The sequence below is a fragment of the Euprymna scolopes genome, chromosome 44 (genome assembly GCF_053919585.1).
Source record: "Euprymna scolopes isolate OS-2025 chromosome 44, ASM5391958v1, whole genome shotgun sequence".
NCBI lineage: Eukaryota > Metazoa > Mollusca > Cephalopoda > Sepiida > Sepiolidae > Euprymna > Euprymna scolopes.
In genome coordinates, this window is record NC_136525.1 from 51996897 (window position 1) to 52015586 (window position 18690).

The 18690-nt window shown below is 36.8% G+C and overlaps 1 protein-coding gene across 5 annotated transcripts in view; it reads right to left on the minus strand.

Annotated features, from left to right (window-relative positions):
* Positions 1 to 18690, minus strand: part of LOC145268610 (uncharacterized) — a 142714-nt gene that overhangs the window by 74368 nt on the left and 49656 nt on the right. For all 5 annotated transcript variants that reach the window (XM_080124062.1, XM_080124063.1, XM_080124064.1 and 2 more), the window contains 5 exons: positions 17011 to 17262; positions 13825 to 13959; positions 10479 to 10673; positions 8700 to 8867; positions 2632 to 2774 (listed from right to left, as the gene is read on the minus strand). In XM_080124062.1, the coding sequence (XP_079980188.1) occupies positions 2632 to 2774; positions 8700 to 8867; positions 10479 to 10673; positions 13825 to 13959; positions 17011 to 17262 (893 nt within the window). The remainder of the gene's footprint in view (positions 1 to 2631; positions 2775 to 8699; positions 8868 to 10478; positions 10674 to 13824; positions 13960 to 17010; positions 17263 to 18690) is intronic.

The following is an 18690-nucleotide window of genomic DNA, read 5'->3' on the forward strand; positions in this document are numbered from 1 at the left end:
TATCCATTACACCACAAGTCCTGTCCGTATGCCGAAAGATTTTACCGTGACTGTATACAGACAGTGCTAAATTCCGTTGATATGTGCAGGAAACTTTTTCAACATTGCACGAAACATCCAAAAAACCCTTATTTCAGGCTTTTGTGTGACTCGGCATTGTTCGTTACGAACCATATATAGATAAGGACAATCTAGGGACTCACACCTTTCAATTCGGTGCATTTGTTCGAAAGTTTTATTGGTATACACACACGTAAATAAACATTTAGAATTTTATTGATAGTATAGATTTGCAAACCTCTTTCCTCTGATGAGAAGAATTGTATTTTTCGAAACTCCGCGGAATAAGGTTTTTCTTGTGTTATGTTGATTAATCGGACAATTGTTCTCATCTTGGGTGTTTTTAGCACAACGTTCTGGTTGCTGCAACCTGCGACCTTCTTCGGCTGTTGAAAACATGCTTCTTTTTCTCTACTAGGAAAAATAGGGTTGGCTCTGCATTACAAGAATTCGAACTGTTCGTTTGAGGGTGGGTCCGTAGATCATAAAGGATGTTCAATCATCAGGGGTCACCAAGATATTCGTTAAAGGTTTTTCTATGGCTCAGTTTTTCTGGGAGATCTATACTAATTGTTAATATTAGTAAAAAAAAAGTGTTTTACGAAACAGAGGATCGATACCCACGCATATTTTTTAGTATAGATAAACAATCTCAACTCTGTCTTTTTACAGAGCGGCAATTCTCAATGCAAATATAGACGTGAATGTTCATGACCTGTTTACCATTTGCAAGGAAATAACGGCAACAATGGACGGTCACTGTTTTGTGTTTCGTAAAAGCGGCACAAGAAAACCAATATCCTGACATCTAGTGCGGCAGTTGACATTACTAAGGACGAAACAATAGACCCTGCTCTTTTGTTGTTTCTTGAGATGTCTCAAACTGCTTTCCCTTGATAAGGTAATGGCCTATGAATTTTCACCATCTCTGTGAGGCAAAACATATGTTACGCAAACCAAACAAAGCACAACTGATGACTGCTTTAAAAGAACAGAGTTTAGATGATGCCGTACTCAAGGATGTACCAGAGTTGGAACATAACATTCTTGATGAACGTTCTCTTCTTCATCTGTTGTGTAGCAGGGGAGAGGGTATTGCCTGTGACGTGTATATCTTATTACGTGTGTGTGCGATATGCATATGTCCCCTACATAATCCAATTTACAAAATTCCCACTACTTATGTTTACTACGCTATAATCACATTTACTAATGTATACCCATTAATCCTTATCCTCGAGTGGCCTCCGGGCCTTGATAAGTGGTGATTCCTGTGTAAAAAAAAGAAAAAGAAAACAAATGTTGGCATACCTTTTTTCCCTCTTGTCTTCATCGTTCATAACTGCAAAGAAAACCGCACGCACAAAATAACAAGTCGAAGGCTTCTTTTAATTAATGTCTGGTTTTATTCTTTCTGATTCTTGGCATTTCTCATTCTTTCTTAATGGCCATTCTTAACTCTTTTTGTGTTTCTTTCTCCGATGCATCTTTGCACCAATCTCGGCGTGTCTGCTCCGTCCAAAATCGGAAACCAGACTGATTTGCACGCAAGAGAAAAGATATCTTCAAATGGCTTCACGCCTTGTCTAGAGCGTTTTCCACTAAAAAAAATCTTCCCCTATTATAACAGGGTGCGTATGGGCGCATGTGAGAAAATCTTCTGAGCTCCAATCTCTGGTCCCCCTCGCCAATCTTTCACGATAAACCCCCATCTTGCTGAAACCACTATCAATAATTTTCCCCACTCTTTATTTGTGCCTAAATCAAAACGTAGATTCCATGAACAAAGCTTCTTTCTTAGAAGTGCACGCCCGTGGAATTCTCTTCTGTTTGCCTGTTTCCCACCTGACTACAATTTGGATGACTTCAAGTCCAACATAAACAAATTTCTGATGAATCGCCCCCTTAAGTAAGACACTTTATCAAATCTCCAATACTAACGATTACTACAATACTATCTCATTGATTACTGCACATACAACTAACCCTTATCCTCGAGTGGCCTCCGGGCCTTGATAAGTGGTGACTACCATGTAAAAAAAAAATTTAAAAAAATATCACGATCAGCAGCCGAAGGATAGCTGGTTAGCAAAAATATTAGCAGTAGCAGCCGTTAACGCACATATGCAAATTAGCAAGTGTGTGCGAGCTTGCGTCACCAGAAAAGGAGAAAAATACTCCACGTGGTTGTAAGACGGACGTGTAAACACGAGGATGAGAAAGCGTTGGCGTCAGCATCCGCGTCAGATTTTTATTTCTCTCCTATTTTATTTTTTTGTTCCTTTACGACGATACCAGACAACGTGTTGGGTGCGAGACGTTTGAAGTGTAACGACACAGATAAAAAGTAACGGCCACATTACACTATTACCACTCTCTTTACTGTAACCTCCAACTATCATACTAGAAGTTTTCTAACATGGTAGAGGGAGCCTACCTTCTTTAAAGCAGACTTGGCAGCATCTTCTATGTAATTATTCCGACTCGAGTTGCCTAAGAATGTCAGGCTGAGGAGTTTGAATGGTTGGGTACTATCGGTCACGCATGCATAAATAAAAGAGACGCACTCACTGGATGTTTTCGTTGAGCCTCTGGATCTGCCGTTCTTCGTCAGTCGCAACCTGCTGGAAATGGTCGGACTTCTGCTTCAGTGAGTGGATGAGTTCTAATTGTTTGCTGCGCTCAACCAAAAGATGCTGCTCAAGTTTGGACATCTGAAGAGAAAAAAAAAAAAAAATGTATGTAACAATTTTTTTTTTTTTTTAAATATTACTAGCGGGGGTACCCAGCGTTGCCCGGGTGTTTGGAGGTGTGGGTGGGGGGGGGGGAGATAAATGAAAACAAAAATGGAAAATAAAGAATAAGCGAACATCCTGCTTAAATATTACAAAAAAAAAACAGCAAACATGATGAAAAAAAAAAAATGGACGAAAAATGGCATAAATAACCCTGTTTCAATATTAAAACTTCTAAAATCAAAAAAAAAAAAAATCTGGTATCTAGGCTCGAGCGTACAATCTTAAGATAACGACGCTGCTACTATACCACCTGGTCTATGACCGAGTGAGGGAAATTAGGTTGTTTTTTTATATTTAAACTAATTCAAGTTTTTGTGCATGCGTGTCTGTAAATCGTAGATATTATGATTTAGGGAGTATATAAAAAGTTCTTAGAAATAGTAACCCCCCCCCCATGACCCTAACTCTAACCCCCTCCCCCTGGTGAAAAAAGCCTCTGCTGGACATACAAAAATGCGTGCGCCGCTTTTGCCTTTTAATATATACTAGCGGCGGTACCCGGCATTGCCCGGGTGTTTGGAGGTGTGTGTGGTGTTAAATAAAAAAGAAACCTGGTTAGGATCGAACCCGAAGCTCTGAGGCAAAGTTTGAAAATAAAATCGGACAGCCAGAATGAGTTACTGAAAGATGTTTTAATTTATTCAAGTAAGAACCAAATTAACAGGTGCGCGCCCGGAAGTCATCGAGTGTTACGACGACGATGACGACGACCACGTCAATGACCAGGTTTGTTTGTTATAAGCGAAGTAAAAAAAGAAAACAACGTTAAAACTTACGTGGTGGGGGTGGGGGGTAGGTAATCAAAACATCGAAAAAAAAACACAAAAAAACTAACATAAGGCAAACGAACGATGAAAACAGAAAAACGAACACATGAAAAATGGCTTAAATAAGCCTGTTTCGATATTAAAATTAAAAAAATCGGTGGGTACCTGGGTGTTTTTGGGTGTGTGGTCGGGCGTGGATAAGCGAAGTAAAAAAAAACCCAGAAAAACGAATGTTACGTGAAAAATGGCTTAAATAACACTGGTTCAATATTTAAATTTAAAAAGTCAAAAAAAAAAAGAAAAAAGACATCTCACACCACGATTCGAACCCAAAACGTTTAAATAATGAACCAACGCGCTAATCAACTGACCTAACGTGACGTACATGAAATTTGTTTAGTTTTTCAACTATTTAAAGTAAATAAGATCATGACGTCATCTGCCGCATGCGTAGAACCGGCCGTCGTCACGAGAAGACCGTTTTTGTTGACCACAACCCCCACCCTGTTGAAAATTGTTGATTTCAAGGTGAAAAAATGAACGTTTTTGGCCAATTTTTCGATATTTTTCGAGCGAAGGATGGCGCTTTGATATGATACCAAGTTTGTGAATTTTCGTCGTGTCTGTCAAAAGTTTTTAGCGGACACACAAACATACACACACACGCACACATACATACATACATTTTCGCTTTTATATATATAGATAGATAATCAAATTGTGTGGCAAGCATAAGACAATGGAGACGAATGAGAACTCAGATGTGGAGATTGTATATCTGGATGGTACAGTTGTTCAAGAAAAATTAAGGTTTTTCAGAAATGTTGTTACCATGGTGATATGATTTGAGCACAAGGAGGAGCTGATGCTGAGGCGATATTACAAGAGGATAGAGTAAATTCCGGAAAATGAACTGATCAACCGACTGACGAACACAGCCTTGACAGCAGATGTAGATATGGACTTTAGCGTTCAGAGGGTCGATGGTGTCACACACACACACACACACACACACAGTGCAACCGCTACATACATTCATAGTGCTTAGTTTGGTTGATTTGTAGAAGAAAATTGTTATTTTGATTTTGACTTTGCAGAACATTCTCACTTTTACAAATCTATCAAAAAAAACACATTTACCAATAGAACAAAGCTATAGGAAGTTGTTCACCAAGGCAGACAAAAGAAAGCTAAAATAGAATTGTTAATCAAGGTGTGGCAGTGATCGGAACAAAAAGACCGGACAATAGCAGTCAAGATATTAAGAGTTAGTTTACAGCAGTTTTAAGAGTGGTAATGAGTTTTGCGGCAGTTTACGACAGTTAAGTCTTGAGCTTGCGACAGTTGAGGACAGTTTCCAGTTTGATACAGAAGGCCGGTGGTGGCTCGAAGCAGATAGAGATGAGCAAACGTCAGCCGACAACAAAAAAGCCTCGACTTGCTAGGTAGATGTGGACCTTAGCGTTCAGAGAGTCAATGGTGTCACACACACACACACACAGTCCATTACAACTGGAGGGGATTACTTAGAGGTGGATTAGAGTTTCATGTGTGTACTATCACTAAAAGTGCCAATACGAAAAAAATATGGAAACTTATTTAAGGCACCTCATATATATGAATTAAATAAATGTTAAAAAAAGTCTGGAAACTTATTGAAGACACCTCGTAACTAGCTAAATTGTCTGCATGAAAGACTCTGGTGTTCAGACTTCCTTACTCTGCCCACTCCCTTGACCATCCCTCATAGACTTCCTTGAATCTCATATACCACTCCAAAACTGATGCTCAATTCATGCAAGATGGTCCAAAGTGTGAACAGTCTGAAGCATTCCATATGATTCTATGGCATTTTTTCTCAAGTTTAAAACATGATTTTATTGCATATCGTTTTTCTAAAGTGTCCTCGCATCCACATTTTATTTTTGAAATTCACAAGCTGTCACAATCAGGCTTTAGTAGTGTATTCCGATTCCTGCTGTAGCTGTTCAATTAAACTCAAAATCATAAAAATTGGTCAGTCATCTCATAAGATGTATAGCAACAACATACTGATGTTTCAAGAGTCTACGACAATTTTGAATGTGTGTACAAAAAAACAAAAAAGTCTGCAAACTTATTTAAGGGTCTTGTGAGTCACTGCACACACTTTGGCAGCTACCAGTGTGGGAGACGATGACACGGCCAGAACTGGAAAAAGAAAAGATGAAAGAGAAGACAATGGAAACAGTGTCACACACACACGCGCACACACACGCACGCACACACACACACACACACACACACACACGGACGTGCACGTGCACACACACACACACACACTCTTAGGGAGATATCAATCATACCAGTTATCATAGGTGCCACAGGGCTTATGAAGAAGAACCTGAAGTCCTACCTAACTAATATTCCTGGTGAACCAAGTGCAATAGAGATCCAGACAATTGCACTTAAAGGAACAGTGAGGATGCTAAAAAGAGCTCTCGGTTGGTTTCAATAAAAAGCAGGGCAATGTTGGCAGCTGGTTTGGCTTCCCCATACCCAATGTTACCATCTACAAAGGAAGAAAATTAATAAAAAAAGCACACATACCCGACACACACATGGATATACACACACACATGGATACAAACACACACATGGATACACGCACACATGGACACACGCACACATGGACACACGCACACATGGACACACACACACACACACACACACGGATACACAAACATACATGGATACACAAACACACACATGGATACACAAACACACACATGGATATATACACACACATGGATATACGCACACACATGGATATACGTACACACATGGATATACACACACACATGGATATACGCACACACATGGATATACGCACACACATGGACACACACACACACACATGGATACACACACACACATGGATACACACACACATGGATACACACACACACCCACACATGTTCAAAGCTTAATTGATTTACATTGTGTACCAGTTTTGCAATCACAAAGACGATCATTTGGTCACAAGAGAATATTTTTGAACTTGGTCATGGCTTCTTGTGTGAGAGACACAGAAAGAAACTAAAACACAATATAAAAGAAACTAAAACACAATATAAAAGGAACTAAAACACAACACAAAGGGGACAAAAAGTAGGATTGTTAATCAAGGTCTGACAGTGATTTGGAACAATGGACTATACAATAGAGATCAATATGTTAAGAGTTAGCTTACTTTCTTTAATAATAATAAGAAATGTGTCTTCTTTTTAGGTGAACGTGTATTAAAACCACGTGCTACCTGCTCAACAAATGCTGCCGACCCAACGTTGTTTGCTATAAATTTCTTTACTTTTATCTTCACTCGGGATGTATCATCGTTTCTCGCATTGACAGCTGCTGAGGGTGCGCACAGGTTTACAAGTATACAAAAAATTTGACCAAAAACACAAACTCTGACACTTTTTGCAAATATCAGTTGCACTCTGGGTGTGTGTGTGACACCATCGATCCTCCGAACGCTAAGGTCCGCATGTACATACTCTGTTAAGGCTATGTTCCTCAGTCAGTCAGAGCTAGCTCAGACCTATCCTAAGATTGGCTGTCTCCAAAAAGCACAAACTCCAACACTTCTGCAAATATCGGTTGCACTCTGGGTGTGTGTGTGATGCACTATCGACTCTCTACATGCTAAGGTTCACATTTACATCATCTGTCGAGCCTGTGTGCGTAAGCTGGTTGATCAGCGTCAATTTTTCTCCAAAACTACTGACTAATCTGGATGAAATTTTGTATAGACCTTTGTTAAGATAAGGTGCAGCAAACTAAGTATTATAGTATCCATTCAATGCACAACTAGGAATTCATAGGATTAATAACCACAATACCACATTTATTAGCTGTGTCGTCTATCACATTGGTGTCCGAGGGGGGAAGTGCACAAAAGTATAAAAAAACAAAACAAAACACAAAAAAAAACCCAACAAACAACACAACACATTCTGCAAATACCAGTTGCACTCTAGGTGTGTGTGTGTGACACCATCAACCCTTTACACGGTAACATTCACATTTACATTTATTGTCAAGGCTGTTTGTTAGTTGATATCAGCTTATTGCAATCTGGCCCAAGCCACGACCTGCTTTCAACTGCGTATAACTGGAAACTGTCGTCAATCGGTGTGAACCCAAAACCGTCCACAAACCATCCTCTCCCCCCAAAAAAATTGACCGTAAGCCAACTCCAACCATACTGATTTCCATTGTTCGGTCCTTTTCCCCATGAAGAGTCTAAAAATGAATTTACAATGACAGAAAAGAGGAGAGAGACATCACAACAGATTAAGCCAACTACAATAACAATTGGATACGTTACTTTTCCTTTGTACCTTAAGTGCTAATAGTTTGTCATCGGTGGATGTTAGCTTATATCAATCTGCTCTGCGTGTCCAACTCAAAACTGTCCTCAAATGACACAAACACAAGACGATCCATAAACTGTCCCTAATCATGGGAGGTGACAGTGTTTCATGAATTAATGACACGGACTGACGTCTTGGGTGTCCCAGGTTTGAATCCAGTTCATTCTACAAAAAATCAGTTTCGCTTAGGATGTTAGCAACCTTCACACCATAAATTTCTAAAACAATTCTGAGTAGAAAAAAAAATACCAGGGAAACCAATGCCAAGAATAGAATCTCTGGATTCATACGATGATGATCATCATCATTATCTACCTTTATGTCCAACCATTTTTTGGCACACCTTGATTAAAAATCCTATTTCAGCTTTCTTTCAGATACCTTGGTGAAAAACTTACTCTCCATTGTTCACCAGATAAACCTATTTTCCCATTTTTGGTTATGTTTCTTTTTCTCTTTCTCCCTTACTTACTAGCACTTGGGGAGGGGAGTCGACAGTATCACAAACGCCTGACTCTTTTCAAAGAAAGAAAGAACTATGTTTTCTTGCTGAAGTCACTACCACACCTTGACTAACAATCCTATTTTAGTTCCCTTTGTGTACCTTGATAAACGGTGACTCCATAGTAAAAATATAAAAAAGAAATTTGTCTTACTTTTTTATCGGCGAGTGCCTGGCTTTCTTCTAAGTCTGAAATATGTCTGTTGCTCTGCTCCAACATCAATTCATTCTGCTGCAACGTTTGCCGAAGACCGACACATTCCTCTTCTTTATCTCGGACAGAAAGCCGCAATACTTTCAATTGATTCAACAATGTTTTCTCCTGATTAATAAAAAAAACATGTTAGGATACAGTCGACAGATCAATCTAAAAATAAAATATGTCGCTTTAAGCAAAAACAATATAATGTACTTACTAGCCATGTCGAAAATAGTAATATATCCAAAAATTATGAAAATTCATAAAGTAGAAAGTTATTTATAGTTAAAAGTAATTTTTATGAAAAACTGGATAAAATTGCATTTTTCTTAGACATTATAAAGTAGGCAGTAGGCATCTACAAAAATAGGGGATATAATTAATTTATTTTTATTTCGGACTATTATTCTCATCTTTATTAGTTGTTGTTTTTCATCTTTTATTGGTTTGTTTATTCACAACGTTTCGGCCAACTATTCCTCTGGCCTTCGTCAGGTGGTAACCGCGACGGATAGGAACTTTGAATCTCCCAACTGCATTCTCAGCCATCATTACCATCCGTAGTTGTTGTCGCCTCACCACATTTTGGCCAAGTAAACCTCTGGCACGCTCCGGTTGGGATTGAAACCGCTATCTTCAGACAATGTTCATCTGGAACTGTAGAGATTCAACGTCTCTATCCACTGCGCCACGGGCCCCGAAGGGTGATCAAGGTTGGATTCTTTGATCTTATAAATCCACGTTTATTTATTATCTGATCTTCCATAGTCGGGTCCGTACCGAGTGGTATATATATTATTCCTTAATTACCACCTGACGAAGGCCAGAGGAATAGTTGGCCGAAACGTTGTGAATAAACAAACCAATAAAAGATGACAAACAACAACTAATAAAGATGAGAATAATAGTCCTAAATAAAAATAAATTAATATATATAATGCTCATCTCGAAAATGAATTCCAATTAAGGAATAATATATATAGGGGACATAACTCCCAAACAATTATTTTAGATTACTTGTGTAATTATTGGGGGTGGCCAGCATTGCCCGGGTGTTTGGAGGTGTGTGTTGATAAAAAAAAAAAAATGTGGTGGTAAAAAAACAAAATTGAATTTTAAAATTAAATTTTAAAATTTAGTTTTAAAATTTAATTTCCAAATTTAATTTTAAAATTCAATTTTAAAATTCAATTTTAAAATTTAATTTATAACATTACATAATCGATTCTTAATGCAGCACTATTTTAAGTTACAAAGTCATTATATTTTTTACTAGAATATCTTGTCCTTTTCTTTTCCAAGTTTTAACAACTAGTCCTTTACTTTTCCATGTTTAAGCTTAACCATATTACTTTTCATGCTTGCAGTTTTCTATTGTAACTTTACATTATTTAGTGGTGTATTCCTTTTTATTTATTTGTTTTGGGGGACTTGTGCAACTCCCCTACACCAGTCAAACTTTGTTTAATGAATTCATTTGATTCACTCCTCCCAGAATATTCTTCATCATTACAACTGACAATCCATTCCATCTCTTTGACCCTTATGCTCGAGTGGCATTTGGCCTTAGATAAGCCTTTATTAAAAAGAAGAGAAAGATGGCAATAAAGGAAGAGGAAAGAAAACACACTACTGCTACACATTATCTACACAACAAAACTCGAGCTGTCTACGTGTTGAGATGCAGTCCAGACAATCTGCTACAATTGAAGAACTGGTCCCCCGTAAAATTACCTTTTGTTCATGTTGCGTGATTTGGTCTGTCAACAACTTCTTGTTCTCTTTCATATCCTGCAAGTTACGAGCAATTTCCGCCTTCAAATAATTTATGGACATCTCCATCTGATTCGCACGACCTTTGCTTTCCGTGGACTGGAAATTCAGTTGGAGTTTCACATCCTCCAGGTGCTCAGATTTTTCAGTTAATTTCTGAAAAATAGTTTAATAAAAAAACAAAAACATATGAGCAACAAACACATGTTTGGATCAAGACAAGAATAAGGACCCCAATAGACCGAAAAAAAACAAAAGAACATTTCAATCAACACTGGTTTGACCATCGCATATACACATGCCTCTGTAAAAAAATATAAAATAACAGACGTGTCCAGACATTCATGATCAAGATTTATTTTATGTTAAGTTTTGAAACATTGTGTTGAACAAAGATGGCGGCGTAGTTCAGATCAGTAACCAAGATGGCAGCGAAGAATTAAATGCGGTCCGTGGCGTAGTTAACCTCTTAAGTTCTGAGATATTATGTTGAACAAAGATGGCGGCGTAGTTCAGATCAGTAACCAAGATGGCGGCGTAATTCAGATCAGTAACCAAGATGGCGGCGAAGAATTAAATGCGGTCCATGACGTAGCAAATGGCGAACTAATTGAATCCCAAATTCGACAATTTTTATAATAATTTTGGGACATTTTCATTGGTTGTTTAGCACAGCCGTTGGTTATAAAAATGATAGGCGAATCCATTCGTCTCATACACCCCCTTATAAGTCAAAAACTTTTTACATTTTATACAAGTCTTGATGCCCGACATTGCCCGGGTGTTTAGAGGTGTGTGTTGAGCAAAAAAATAAAAATAATAAAAAAATGGTAGTAGACAGGCAGGCTTGAACCAGTAGCGCGAAGGAGGAAAAGAATGTGAAAAAAAAAAAAAACGTGTTGTCTTTGCCATTGCATCCATCACCAAACCTGAAGTGGCAAAGGTTTAAATTAAGACTAGTCAATCGAAAAAAGGGTCGAGCTTCAAAACAATTCGATCTCATGAAAATCCGTTGCCTCACTTGAAAGTTTTACGCAGACATACAAACATACATTTAAACAGACAGATGAGATTTATATTATAGACTAGCGAGGGGTACCCGGCGTTGCCCTGGTGTTTGGAGGTGTGTGTGGAAACTCCGGGGGTGAGGGGGTTAAAAAAAAAAAAGTAAGTATGAGGATCGAACCCGAACCGTTGAGGCAAAGTTGTAAATTAAAGTGTGAAAAAAAAAAAGAAAGTTCCCCACCGCGAAAAAAAAAAAGAAATTGCCCCACCGCGAGATGCTAACGAAAACACGTTTGAATTTATTTAATTACTTAGAATTGGCAGGTGCCCGTTTTAATGAGTTAATGAGGTCAAGTTTGACTGCACGATTTTTATTTTCCCAAGATGTTATAGGAAAAACACTAACCCACATGCGGCGAGAGACAAATGTTGAATATTTATCTTCCTGAAATCGAGCAAATTAAATAGACAGGCGAGCTTCGTTGTTAACTGTGAGATATTACGATTTATATGTGACTAGCGAGGGGTACCCGGCGTTGCCCTGGTGTTTGGAGGTGTGTGTGGAAACTCCGGGGGTGAGGGGGTTAAAAAAAAAAAAGTAAGTATGAGGATCGAACCCGAACCCTTGAGGCAAAGTTGTGAAAAAAAAAAGTGCGATGTTAACCACTGCCCCATCGCGACATGCTAACGGAAACGCGTTTGAATTTATTTAATTACTTGGATTTAGCAGGTGCGCGTTTTAATGAATTAATGAGGTCATGTTTGACTGCGGGATTTCATTTACTGCTGAACGCTTTTTTTCCTCGCCCCCAAGATGTTATAGGAAAAAGACTAACCCACATGCGGCGAGCGACAAATATTGAATATTTATCTTCCCGAAATCGAGCAAATTAAATAGACAGGCGAGCTTTGTTGTTAACTGTGAGATATTACGATTTCTATGTGATATAAAAAGTTTTAAAAAGTTGTGAACCGAGCGATCGCTTCTCTGAAAGAGACGCACAGAAAAAGCGAACACACATACATACATACATTTTCGCTTTTATATTTATAGATATAAAAAGTTTTAAAAAGTTGTGAAGCAATCGAGCACTTCTCTGAAAAAAGCCTTTTGTAGACATACAGGAAAAGCGAACACACATACAAGCATACATACATTTTCGCTTTTATATATATAGATTAGTGTTGAGATAATTAATCAGAATAAAAAAATCAGAACTTTTAGGGATATTGGAATTGGAAAAATTTGTGCCGAGTTTCCAATGCCCAAAATATTTCTTTTTATTTCTTTGCCTTCGTTTCAAACTTAATTCTCCATAGCTCATATTAACGGTGAAATGATAAATATTTATTGATTTTAAACTATCAGTAAAACTAACATCTATAGATAATTTCTGCCCCCCCCCACATAGACAAGGCAAAATATGTACATATTACATGTTTTTTTTTTGTTTTTTATCTATGTGTGTCAGTCCGACACATGTATGCAAAAAAAGCAACTCTATATTTTGAAAATTTTAATAAAAAATTCAGAATCGGTAATCATACACTGTTCTCAACTTTGCGTATTATTTTTCATAACGTTTTGTAGCCTCCGATTTTCTTAAAGTGTATCTTGTTGAACTTGCAAATTCAAGCTCAGGATTCTCGACAGAATTTTGAATGGAACCCTTTATTTAATCCACGGGGATAGCATGTTCTCGTTCTGTCAGCCATGAAAGAAAGTTCTAAATAATTTGCAATTGCATTTTGAATGTCACTGGCACTGAGGATTAAACCTCCAACTTCCAGAAGAGTGTAATGTTTTACAACTGAATTTTACCAAGTGCTCTATCCACTGTGCCATGGGATATTGTGAAAATAACACTCAAGATGAGAATCATAGTTCAGGGATTCTGAATAATATGAATAATCAATTCTCATCTCAAAAATCCAGAAATGTCATTCATTTTGGTTAAAATCAATTTAATCTATATTGCAGAGAAATGACACATAACTATGTAACAATGTTTTCACCTGAAATGTGTTGATTTAAATAATCACCAATCTAAACAAGCACCCTATTTTTTTTTTCTTGTAATTCTTTCTTTACTGGTTTATTTTCCGTAATTTTTGGAATTTATACTAATTTCAATACGACACATAAGTAGGTAATAATGTTTTCACCTGAAATGTGGTGTGTGAAAGATCACCGATCTACACATGGAGGCCTCCAGAGCACTAATAACACCAAGTTTTATTTATATAAATAAAAATACAAACATAATATTTTGGGTCACATAAAAACTGTGAAATTCCTGACCTGTATTGTTTGGTTCCGTTCCAATTCCATATCTTGGAGTTCAGCTGTTTTTATGTGGAATTCTTGCGATAACGCATCGATTTGTTCCGATAAATTTCTGTTCAATTCTTCTTGGTTCCGAACGTTTCCCTGCAACTAGAAAAATTAAGGACACTTCCAATTGATCAAAGAAATAAAACAAACTTCATTTAATACTAGCAGGCTGTCCGGTGTTGCCCGGTCATAAAATACGCATAAACATTATACAGTAGAATCCTGCGATATGGTGGCCCTAGGATATGTTTTTTTTTCAGGTTACGATGTGGAATACGATGTTTTTCAGGACCCTGGTTACGGTATTTGCACCGCCTTACGGTGTTATTGATAATGTTATTAGACTATATACATACTGTACTGTATTTTGTTACTAATTTTTAATGTTGTATCCTAGAGTTTTACTGTACTTATGAACATGTTTGTTCCCCACCCCCTCATCAGCCGTCAATATGGGAAACAATGAAACATCCAGAGGAAGAGATGAAGGAGATATCCACGCTGAGATGAAACAGCATTGTGGTTGTTGCCAGATGTTTTACGTTTTTATACAGTAGAAGTCCGGGATACGGTGGCCCGAGAATACGATTTTTTCAGGTTACGATATGGAATACAATGTTTTTTTGAACCCTGGTTATGGTATTTGCTCCACATTACGGTGTTATTTATAATGTTATTTGATTATATACATGTGTATTATATACTGTACTGCATTTTATTACCAATGACGTATCCTGGGGTTCTACTGCAGTATGAATAATCAATCCTCATCTCAAAAAATTAAAAACATGATAACATACATACAAACAAATAGTTTAGCATATTATTATATAGACTAGCAAGACCTGTGGAAATTCCACAGCGGACTGATTCATATCTAATATATTGATGTTTGCATTCTGTAAATATTCAGTGTAAATGCAGACGCTCTGATATCATTGTAGCTCTTTTGTTAAAGCTGCAAAAGTATTTATCTAAGCTAGCAGGGATGCCCGGCATAGCCAGGTTGTAAAATACGCTTAATATATTTTAATTCTTGCAGATTTCATATATATTATTATAGAATTGATGTTCTATCTATTTTTATATAGTATAAAGCTGCAGTATTTGCTCCGCCTTACGGTGTAATTTATATTATTATCTGGTTATGTACATGTGCATTATATACTGTATTTTCATTGCTGTATCCTGGGGTTCTACTGCATTTTAATTCACACAAAAACTGAGACCTGTGCATGTGAGTATTGTGTTTTGTCTAAACCATTCACTTCTTGTAAATAAAATAAAATACTCAAGCTAAGATCAAAACTAAAACCTAGAAACAGTGAGTTAAGCCCAATAACCATTAGACCAGCTTGACATAATCTTTAAAAAGTGTTTTTAAACCTACTTTTTCTTAACATAAGTAATCTGCCATGAGAACTATTCACGCATGCGCATTCATGAAACAGTTGACAGACAAAAATTCGATGATTCCCACATACTAATTTTTTCATTTTGACCGCTTAGTAGCCCACAGTACAAGGGAGGCAACTCTAAGAAAAAAAAAAAAGGCTTTTTTATTGGGGATTATCTCCCTTGGTCTGGGCATATTTTTTTTTTTTAATTTCTTCTTGTTCCCCCCCCCCCCGTATGTAAATTTGTAATTAATATATTTCAAATGTAGTTAAATTCGATACTTGGACTGTGTTTTCTCTAAAAAGACGAAATAAGCATGGGATGTCTATCCATAGTTTCGTAAAACATTTTTTTCACTGATATTAATCAATTAGCAAAAGGATTCACCTAAAAATGGAATCATCAAAAAGTCTCAGAAAGTACCCTAGTGACCCCTGAAAATTGACTTTTTTTAATAATTTACGGACAAACCCTCAAACTCACGATCTGATTTCTTATAATACAGAGCTAACCCTTTTTTCTTTAGTTGAAAACAAAAACATGCATTTTTACACCCGACAAAGGTCGTAGGTTTCAACGACCGAAATATTATACCGATAACACTCAAGATGAAAATAATTGTCCGAACAATTAAAAGAATGCAAACATTCATATCTCATCTCAAAAATTCAGAATTGTAGTAAAAACTTAGCAGTGCGACTCTGCGTGTATCCATCTATAAAAAGAATCTTACAGTTTTTTTTTTTTTTCAATCATAGTCTTTATTATATAAAATATATTGCCTGCCATCCAGTTATATTTTCTCCACATCTGAGTTCTCATCCGTCTCTATTGTCTTACACTTGTTCTTGTATACAAACTGGTTATCCTCTCTTCTACCACTTCCGCTGCATTTCTTTGATGCCCAATATTTACATGTTTGGTTAACAATATGCACCAGTACAAAAAAAAAATGAAAGATTTTTGGTTCTTATTTAGTTGGTTGGTTGTTTTTGTTTTATGGCATATCAACACTTTTCAGGTTATTTAATGCCGAATCCAGTTATTTTAAAGAAAAAATTTTAAATAGAATTTCTTTTTTTTCAAGTCGATTTCTATCTAACCCGTAGTTGGGACCAGGTATGACTCCAGTTATTTTGAAGAAAATTTTTTAATAGAATATATATTTTTTTTTTTTTATTCAAGTCGGTTTCTGTTTAACCCATAGTTGGGACCCTAACAGATACTACCAGTCCGGGTCAGAGTGGATCTCGGAGCAATGGCAATTAATGGGTGGCTCCACACTCCCCAAAGCCTGCAAACTGAGGCCTCATCATCGGATATCGTTTAAGGTCATATCCAGGACCGTATAACTTAGTATTCAACCTAATTTAAAAAAATACAGAAAAATCTTTATGATGTACGTACCTGTCACAGAACAGAAATATCATATTCCAAAAATCACATAAATTAATCCAGTAGCTTTACTTTTAAAAAGAAAATCATTTGTAAATGATTTATAGTGGTTAATGTGAAATCATTAGCATTACAAGCTAGAATTATTATCAACTTACCTGCCTTTGTTTGATTTCTTTTTTCTTTCAAAATAGTGATGCAAGACAGTCCCTCTTTGCTTACTCATAAAAAAATGTGATTTTCTTAGTTAAAAATAAAACTACTGGATCAATTTATATGATTTTTGGAATATGACATCTACATTTTTCACACATCCATTCAAATGTGATCATCTGAACAAATTTCTGTTTTGGTACCTACCAATTCAATTTGCTTATTTTGTTCTTCAAGTTTTGCCGAATGACACTGGATGAGTTTTTCTTTCTCCCTCTCCATTTTCTCCAAAGCCGTCTTAAGAATGGTACATTCTTTTGTCGACCGGTCAAGCTGGTCTTCGTATGACCTGATCTGATCCTCGATGCCTTTATACTTTGTCAGATGACCACTGAAGTCGGTCACTTTCTCTTCAAGCTGTTGTTCAAGGCTGGTAACCTCACAAGACTTCTTCCGGAGCTGCAAAAAACAAAAAAAAACAAAAAAGAAACGACCAATATAAAACAATGCGTATAAAGCCTATTGATCTTGAATGAAACAAGCCGATAAAACTGCTCAATCAATCTATATGATTTTTGGAATATGATATTTTTCCTTTGATCTCGAATGAAACAAGCAAGTTCAGTCGACCACCTGCCATGAGAATAAATTTTAAAGCTAAACTACGAGCGACAATCTTGCAGCACCATCTTGAAAACAATCTGAAGGAAAATGGGAATATAATTCCAAATAATTGAAACTTTTAGAAAGCCATTCTTAACATTGGGAGGATGGGAATAGGAAAAAAAACCTCAAATTCACTTAAAAATCATTTTCTTTAGAAAAATAAAACTGCTCGATCAATCTACATGATTTTTGGAATATGATATTTTTCCTTCTGTCATGGGTACGTACATGATACAACTTTTTAAATTTATTTTTGTTTTTTAATATAAGGGGAATTATAGACAAGCACTTTGTATTTTTTTTCTTCATACCAAGGCCCAGAGCCCACTCGAGGATAAAAGTTAACGCGTGTATGGTCAGCATTAAGACAACAGCGTAATAATGGTTTATGGTGGAAATTTGGTATGATTACATTATCTAGGAGGACGGTTAAATAAGAACTTGTTTACATTGGACTTGCAGATGACAATAGTGTAGTCAGCTGGAAAGCAGATCAGCGGAACAGAGTTCCACAGGTGGGCAGTTCTAGGAAAGAAGCTTCGTTCATGGAATCCACTAGTCCAGAATCCAGCTTAATTAAAAAAAAAGCCGCTCGTGCATGGTCCCCCTCTGGTGTTGCATATGAGATGACGCCACAAAAAATAGTGAAGAAATGATGAATGTGAGAAGTGTGAAGGGCCAACGTTGCCTTCATATTTTCACCAAGTTTCAGAAAAATCTAATGGATGGAGCAAAATTTATAAGGTAAAAAGTGTCATGTTTTTGCAATTTTGGGACATTTGTGACCCCTTTTTGAGCTCTTGGGAATGCCGAAATCCAGTGAAAATGGACAAACGGTGCAGTTTCATGCCTTAAGACATGTATATTTGAATTCAGCACCATGGAAAACCACTATATAGACATACATATCAAGTTTTTGAGTAATATGAAAAAAGAGCTCCAAAAAGGCATGGAAAGTCCCAGGGGGATGTGAACAGAATTTTGCCAGGGTCACCCATACTGAATTTATATTAAGAACAATGGCCTCCACATTTTGGCCAAATTTCTAATAGATTGATCAAACGCTATGGGGCAAAAAGTGTCATTTTGGGACATTTTTAACCTTTTTTGAGTCCCTGGGGACACTGAATCTCAATGTAAATGGATAACAGTGCAGTTTCAGGATTTAACACATGCATATTTGAGTTGACCATTGTGAAAACCCACTATATAGTCAGACAT